Raw genomic sequence first — 8,414 nt, 5'->3', positions numbered from 1 at the left:
TCGAGGAAATTCGTATACGGTTAACTCGTCGCATCCTTTATTTATCATGTGGTTCTCACAGGACGTCGGGAATCTTTACAGAACGCCGGGACTCGACATCGCGATGCATTCCGCTCTCTTTATGCGTGTCTACATCGATATTTGATCTTGATATTTCCTTGCGAAATTATGAAGGAGCGCCGTTACGTATTCACTTGCATACAATTGCGCGGATGACAATGCATTCACGTTCGGTTCCAGGCTTGCCGTTCGATAAGTGATGCGGATATGCTAAGATTAGCTCGCGTCTGCATATTTGATCTAATCCTCGATTATACTTACAAATTCATTCATTCCGCGCTTATTGATCTAATAACAGTATAAACTGCTCTGCAGGATGTATCAATTGCCCTGATCTAATTAGTCTAATGACCGATACATATCATCGTCACGTATTACGCGTGATCATTTTCTTGGAATCAGAACGCGGCCGACGTTGCTCTCCTTGACTTAGGGAGAGACCAGTTACGCGAGCTAGTCAAGCATTGTCTCCGTTGGTTTTACGAGGACGCAAGATCGGGGTTTATTGGCTCGCATTGCCTTTTGTCTGGCATATATATTTTCTCAAGTTCGACGATCTTTGTATCGATAGACTATTCCGTCTCCTTATGTTTGCTTGAACTTTTGCCTAATTATCTCGAAGAAAAATAAATTTACATAAATACAGATACCTCAAGGCGCGATTCGATACAAGATGATATATACATAATATATATATAATTATATAATATATATTTTAATAATGAATATATATAATTATAAATTGTTATGATATAATTATATAACAATCATATAATTAATATCTATTTTAATCATGACCAATATAAATATATATATAATATTATACTCTTTCCTCGAAATGAATAGCGGTGGTTCACGTTCCACAGATATACGCTAACGAGACCTTTCAAAGCAATGGAGACCAAACTATGTTTCCCGTTCCGCATCGGTTCTCCGCGGAGTACGTCATTCAATCATCGCTCGAACATTCTGCATTCTGGCTATATATATACTACACATTTATTTAACGAAGGCTCTGGCCTCGATACTATAGGAACTATTGTCGTTATTGATTTCCCCTGTCCTAAACTTATTCTGTCGCTCACGCCGTTCGCTTGGACCGCGCGACTCCGTTTCTCGATTTGTTTCCGCGTCTCGCTACACGGAATGCACTTATCGTTCAGATAACGCATGACTTCTGCATGCGTTAAACATCCGTTCGCAAGAATTTTCATAACGATTTCGATCACTTTTCTAATGATACCGGTCCATCCCTAAGTCGAGTCTCGCTCTTATCCGTTCCGAGGATTTTCGAAGGACTGCGACGAGTCGAGACGAATCCTTTCTTTCGCAAGGAATATAAAATTTAATGTACATCTATGTGTGCCTTCGGTTAACAATATTGTCGATAATTTAATACGGCGGATCGACGCGAAGCGATTTAGCGATACGCAATCGGTATCGAGAGGTGAGGGTGGTTCCAAGAAAGAACAATCTGCATAATCAATTCTCTAAATGTAGGCGTTTATTTTTTTCCTAAACGTATGGATACGCAAATCGTTCCTCGTGCCGCGCACGAGGGTAACAATAATAACCAGAGATTAACAGGCTGTAATTCACAATAAAAGCGTATCGCCTTATTTCACGTATCGGCCCTCCTACCTTAAATAATTATGTACACGAGTTTTGCATTATAGTCGCCTGCGTAACGCGGGCAAATTCCCGCGTTTCGCGGAAAACTGGCTGGTGTATAAATAAGTCGCGGATGATGCACAATTTTCGTTACTATAAGGACACAACAATATCATTGACTAACGCGCATCATCTGCACGCGCTAAGAAATCGTCAAAAACCTGTATACGTGTGCGAATATTGACGCGTAATACGCACGCAGGACGTTAAAAGAAAAATTTAAGAGTGCAAAATTACAACCGTGGAAAAATTTTCATCCAGGAGGAAATTGAACACTGAGCTGACCAAACAGTTACGTTCGTGTTTTCTTTCAATGCTTTCTTTTACATCGTGCGCAAGTCAGTTATACAAATAACATACGTATACAAGTTCCTTTCAATACTATATTAAAACGTTTGTATCATTTATCAAACTATAAAGCTATAACTTACTGCAGGTAGTAACTAATGGACAGATACAATTTCAATTACCATTTCGGTTTGCAAACACTATACATGACTCGTTTATATCTACAATAGTATTCAACCGGCGTTTTTCGTGTGCGGGTTTACTGGCGTGCACAGTCTGGCAACCTTTCAGGGAGAGAGTTTCTCTTTTCTACCCTCTCCCTTTCTCTGTGTTTAGCTTGACAAATGCAGGTTCTACACTCGCGCATTCTCGAAAAGGAAACTGTTACAAGAGTTAATTGGATGTAAATTCAGTTATGTAAGTTCCAGGACCAGACAGAGGCACATGTGTTAGAGAAAAAAAAAAGACATCTGTGATATGTTGTGCAAAATAACTTATGTTTTCTCGAATGCAGTTTGCGTAGCCCTGGTGTAGTGGTTTCTAATAACGATTATTGACTAACTGCTAAATCAGCGTGTTCACCATGACATTATTAACGCATTCCTTGCGGGTGATTAGCGATAACATAGCGGAATTACGTCGCGCGGATCTTTCTACGAAGGTTGAACCATAAATAAAAATCTCTTATCGATTTTATGGAAGAGACGTCAGTGGGGGGGGGAAAAAAGAAAGCCAACTTCGGCACAAAGCCAAGGAAGGGTGGCTGGTTTTTTCTTTTCTTTTTTTTTTAATACTCGTGAAGGTGTGTAATGCTGAGTGAGTGTCGCACGTGCTAGTCAATGCCACATTACTCGTCCAATGGTTTTTTAGTAGCTGAAACAGATCCACAGGTAGGTAGGTAACACAAGGTAAACAAACACACACACACGATCGATCAGTCGCACTCGTGCCAGAATCCGAGGCTTGGTACTAACCGATAGTAATTAGGCTTGAACGGACCCGCCTTATTCAGGCCCATATACTTTGCCTGTTCATCCGTCAGTTCCGTCAGATGCGCGTCGAAAGTGGGTAAATGCAGCGACGCGACATATTCATCTGCAAATCGACATTACGACTTGATCCTTATCATTTTAATACGATATATCCGACATGTCAATAGAAACAAACTAGAGGTAAAAAGTAAAAAAATCAAGTATTAGTCTGATGTAAAAGAAATTGATCGTTTCACAAAATTATCGATTTAAATGCTCTAAAAAACCTTTCTAAATAAAGAAAAGAATAATATTGAAACCCCAAAGTCATAATTATTTTAAACTAATTAATTACTTCAATGAATAAAAATTACTCGCGAGACAATAAAATCTTCGTTTTTCAATTAACGGATACGACGTGAAGAAACTGCCGCATCAATTTTAGTATCCATATACCTACCCATCTTCTTCGGCAGCAAGTAAACGTCGCTCTTATATCGTCCGGGTGGCGCGTTAAACAGCTCGATGAGGGCTAACGCTTGCGTAGCGGCAGTAATCGACACCACGAAGGATGGAATACTCGAGCACGACAGGTTCACCAACCGACCCTCCGCCAGCAAAACGATGCGCTTACCGTCCGGCCAAATAACGTGGTCCACTTGCGACCTCACTTTCTCCCAAGTCAAATCGGGCGTACGTAAACTGTTCTGTTAAGAACAATATTTAAGAGGATTTAATCCTCGATCTTCTCCCCCGCGCGAGTCATATGTCAAATCAATCGGATCGAAAATCGGATCGCTATTACTGCCCGTCATGTAATCACACGCCGCGCGGCGGTAAAGAAGATAAAGTGAGACATACGACGTCTATCTCCGTGTTGCTGTGGCCCATGTTGCACACGACGCATCCGTTCTTCATCTTGTCCATATGCTCGCGCGTGACCACATTTTTATTGCCCGTCGCTGTAATAACAATGTCTACATTTCGAATGACTTCATTGAGCTTCATCACTCTGAAGCCGTCCATGCTGTAATGCGACAACACATATGTATAGGATTTCTATCTGGCTCGGCGGGCGATCTGGCTGCGGGAATTAAAACGCGCGTGCGAACACGCCTTACCTGGCCTGCAACGCGCATATGGGATCGATCTCGGTGATGTACACGATGCAACCTAGGCCCTTGAGAGCTTGACAGCATCCCTTCCCGACCTCTCCGTAACCGCATATTACAACCTGCTTGCCTCCGAACATGATGTCGGTGGACCTTTTCAAACTGCAAACGACAAATTCGATAAGTGCTGAAAACTGGCGAGCGTCGCATTCGGAATAATTCAAGATCCTCTCTGCGAAGCGATCTACGTTAACTCACCTATCAATGATGCTCTCGCGGCAGCTATAGAGATTGTCGAATTTCGTTTTAGTTACACTGTCATTCACGTTCATCGCGGGGACAGACAATTTTCCCGCCTTCGACAACTGATATAATCTATGTACACCTGTCACGCTCTCCTCGACAATTCCTGGAAGGACATGTCTCTACTATTTTACTCGTTCCGTAAATCAGACATTGGAAGAATTATTTATTATCGAGAGAATGTCCATTTCTGTTTATTACTACTGAAGCGGAACCTTGAATCATTTTGAACATGGCGTTGTATTTCTTGAGCATCAGGTGGGTGGCGTCACCGCCGTCATCCAGTATCATATTAGGCTGCCAATTCTCGGCCGCCACGCATTTATCGATGCACCACCAGAAATCCTCCTCGGTTTCGCCACGCCACGCGAACACCGGGTACCCGGCGTACGCCAACGCCGCGGCTACCTCGTTCTGCGTGGAATAAATGTTGCACGCCGCCCATCGCACTTGCGCGCCCAGTTCCACCAGCGTCTCAATCAGGACGGCGGTCTGCGCGTTGATATGAGTGCATCCCACAATCTTGGCGTTTTTCAACGGCTATGCAAAGATATTAGTCAGATTTTTTTTCTCTTTCACTCGCAATCGAACGAGAATTTATCTAAAAACTGAATTTTTATTCCGCTTAAAAAAAGATGTATCCAGGCGTTAACGTTGCAACTTCTCTCTGACGTTGTCGGAGAGAAAGGTGATGCGAAAGGTATACCTTGTCGTCCGCCGCGCGTTTCCGCAACGCCATGATTCCCGGCATCTCCTGCTCGGCGATCTCGATCTCCCTGCGACCGAAGGCCTGCTGATTGATGTTACGTACGCAGAAGTCCGTGAAGCCCTTCTCCGTCTTCTGGATTTTCTCGCGCGGCGAGACGTCATCCTCGTCGGACGAGCTTCCTGTATAAGAGGCTAAGGTAGCGCCAGGTGCCGAAAAATGTTGATTATTAGTACCACATCGAGGGTGCGGATGCAGGTTATCCTAACGAAGTGGCTAATGCAATTGTTAAGTCCGTGTTATTAGGACGATCGTTAACTTTGAACAATCATGACAATGAAAAAATACGAGCGATACACATGTAACGCTTTAAAACGTTTTTAACTGGTAACTTGCGACAAAAGTATAAATGATGGTGTTAGAGGATGGCAATATGATATTAATACAGAAGTATAAACTATAATGCTTCTTCTCTCAACAAGTTAAACACACAGAGATCTACCGCTGTACAGTACTTTGTTACGTGCGTGACAATCGTAGGCTCGTTCGTACCAGAACTGTAACTGTCGGTGCTGCTGGCTGACAAGGAGCGGCTCCGGTAGCGGCTGGACTTCTTCAGCGCTCCGGACTTGGAGTCCTAGAAATCGAAAGGTACAGATCAGTTCGACGGGGCCACGGACGAGTCTCTTTGTGTTTCTACGGGGCTGCGAAAATGCACTGAGAGAAAAATTACCGAAAGAAACTGAAAGAGTGCGGCATGAAGCTATAGTTTGTTGTGCCGAATGTACACAGATCAATACAGACGATTTCATTTATCTGTCTCGAAAAAAATATATATATTTATGCCCTCACGCCATAGCGCGATGAAATTTCAACTCAAGTCGGGCTGCTCTCTTTTTCTATCTTGAAGCGCAAAAAATCACGACAAAGTAGACGCAAAGACCTCTAATTACATTTGATAATTTACGCATAATCGTCCCATTAGTCTGTGTTATCTAATCGATAAGCGAGAATGGTAAATCTGATCAGCACACACGACATTTATTATGGCAGAAAAAGTTAAGGCAGCCCTGCGAGGAAATAGCGAGGATCATTCTACGGCATTTTGAGAGGGGGGCGTGGGGGTGGGGGTGGGAAGTACAGGTTTACTTTGTCTTTTATACACATATATTACTCTTACTTACTAATTTTGTTCTCGCGCCGTGAAAGGCATTATTTGATGCCTCTAGGCTCTGAAATCACAACAACCACCATTTCATCATTCAAATGCATCAAAGTGTCCGCAATACAGTCCGTAGTTTGGTACAAAGCTCCCAAAGGTTTCATACTTGTGCGCAAGATAAGAAATTTACAGCAACACTCAATTCTTTCGCATTTCATTTCCATTTATCTCGCATAAAATTTCTTTTTATATCGAGTAAAACGATTTCAATCACAGATCAGCATAATAGTGATTAATCATTACAAGACGGATATTAAAGTGTTCCACAAATATATAGAGAATCAGCTAAAAACACTTTCATAAGATCTTTTCCGTTTGAACAATTTTGTATATCGGATCAGCTGGAACACTGTCAGACAACTCGAACAATTAGAAGCCGTTTCACGAATCACGTATGTTATTCCCTTTAAAATTCCTCGATTACTTTGTTTATACTCGATACAATTCACGCGGTGCTAATTGTGCCACGCCTAAATGGTGTCTCTAGGCTTACGAGCAATGCATGAGTGATTGGTACCGAATCTACGGACTACTGTGTGTATGTGTGAATAATGCTCTATATGTGTAAAATAATATAAGCATCGTAAACGCCAAGTTACTGGGCACTAATGCGTAACCGCATGCATTCACGTCTCCAAAAGTCGCTCTCTCCCTTGTGTACCGCGTTACTTTAATTAGTGGAAAAAGAAAGTAATAACAACTTGTTACTATGCGCCTTTAACGGAACAACTGTTAAAGATACTAAAGATATGTGTAGAAAGGGAAAGAACGCAGAGTGTTATTCTTGTGCATTAAGATTGAGCAATGCTGAACAGTCTCGATGTCCTTCTCGCAGATCAAGCAAGCTTTTGTTGGATCTTTGTTTATCTCCGTCCCTGGTAAAAATATAAGTAGTGCCTCTTAGTTATATTCAACCCGATATAAGTTGACATATATATATATAAATAAAAAGAAACACAGAGAGAAAAGGAGAACCGGAGGGAATTGAATCACGGCCGTAAACGGGGAGTCCGAGTAATTCCGGGTGGACAAATAGTCGGGTCTTAACCAACGCCCATTCATCAATGAACGACATGTCAATTAATGCCATGTGTCCAATTACGTAAGAGCCACATGTGGTCACAAGACTTCAAAGGATCGGCCGAGACAAAAGAAAACACGTAGGTGAGGAGATAAAAGAGACTGACAGAGACAGAGAGAGAGAGAGAGAGAGGGTGGGAAAGAGGGGGAGAGAGACACCGAGAGAGAACGAAAGAAAAAGATACGGCGAGACCAACGTAAAATAAGAGGGTGAGAAAGTGACGAACGTCGAAACTTTTCATTTCCGCAGGCAGAGCGACACACGGTGCGGGCGGTGCCGTCGACGGCGACGTTGGACGCGCGTTCTGGCCTCGCTCGCCGATCGACTCCGTCGTGAGAACGGCGGCAAATACGACAGTCGTGTCGTATACAGCTGTCAGATTGGCGCGAACGTCGCCCGGGGCGCGCGGGACGGCCCAAGATTTTAGGTTAGACTGAAGCCCGGCTCGATTTACCTTTACGCTGGACGCTGGATCGGTGACCGGGCCATCGGCGAGCGTGCCCCTCGCATCTTTCCCGGACGACGTGCTGTTCGCACCATCCCCGCTGTCGGCCATTTTTCGAATGCACTGTCGTGGTCGTCCGCCGTCCGCCCGCGCCGTCCGCGCGACCGTGCGGCTTGGAGCGGCCGCCAGGTGGCGCTCCGCGCGGCCGCGCGCGACTCAGGCTCGTAGCTACGTTCAAGGGTCGCCCCGAGCATCGTTGCGGAATCCATTTCTACCAATGCACAATGCGGATTAATTTTAATCTCGGTTTAATTTACTTCTTATCTTTTTTTAATTCTTAAAAATCTCTGTCTGGTCTGTGAGAAGGGAGATTAAATTAGGATTGATCATTTGCAGTATAATTAGAAAATTTTCTGTGAATTGCCGAATTAATCCGAATTTAATTCTCTTTAAGATATATCAGACAAAAAATCGATGATTACGTCCATGTTGATGAAATAATATACATAATGTATAGTATGTTAAAATTAAATAATAATACTAAAAATAATCTTG

General features: G+C 43.1%; 1 protein-coding gene across 4 annotated transcripts; it reads right to left on the bottom strand.

Moving 5' to 3' along the window:
• Nucleotides 1–1,542: 1,542 nt before the first annotated feature.
• On the bottom strand, nucleotides 1,543–8,023 carry LOC139808443 (adenosylhomocysteinase-like 1). Of its 4 annotated transcripts, none has more exons than XM_071770433.1 (11): nucleotides 7,869–8,023; nucleotides 6,296–6,343; nucleotides 5,664–5,748; nucleotides 5,112–5,293; nucleotides 4,621–4,945; nucleotides 4,361–4,511; nucleotides 4,112–4,264; nucleotides 3,852–4,017; nucleotides 3,451–3,697; nucleotides 2,994–3,114; nucleotides 1,543–2,892 (listed from the first exon to the last, which is right to left on the bottom strand). In XM_071770433.1, the coding sequence occupies exons 1-11, from the start codon at nucleotides 7,968–7,970 to the stop codon at nucleotides 2,886–2,888; spliced, it is 1,587 nt and encodes a 528-aa protein (XP_071626534.1). In that variant the 5' UTR covers nucleotides 7,971–8,023; the 3' UTR covers nucleotides 1,543–2,885. The 4 variants fall into 4 exon arrangements, with proteins under 4 accessions (XP_071626534.1, XP_071626537.1, XP_071626536.1 ...); XM_071770436.1 differs by having other exon boundaries at nucleotides 5,112–5,305; nucleotides 7,869–8,021; XM_071770435.1 differs by lacking the exon at nucleotides 7,869–8,023 and adding an exon at nucleotides 7,641–7,853 and having other exon boundaries at nucleotides 5,112–5,305.
• Nucleotides 8,024–8,414: the final 391 nt, after the last annotated feature.

Source organism: Temnothorax longispinosus, chromosome 2 (genome assembly GCF_030848805.1).
Source record: "Temnothorax longispinosus isolate EJ_2023e chromosome 2, Tlon_JGU_v1, whole genome shotgun sequence".
NCBI lineage: Eukaryota > Metazoa > Arthropoda > Insecta > Hymenoptera > Formicidae > Temnothorax > Temnothorax longispinosus.
This window is presented reverse-complemented; position numbering and strand designations above follow the sequence as displayed.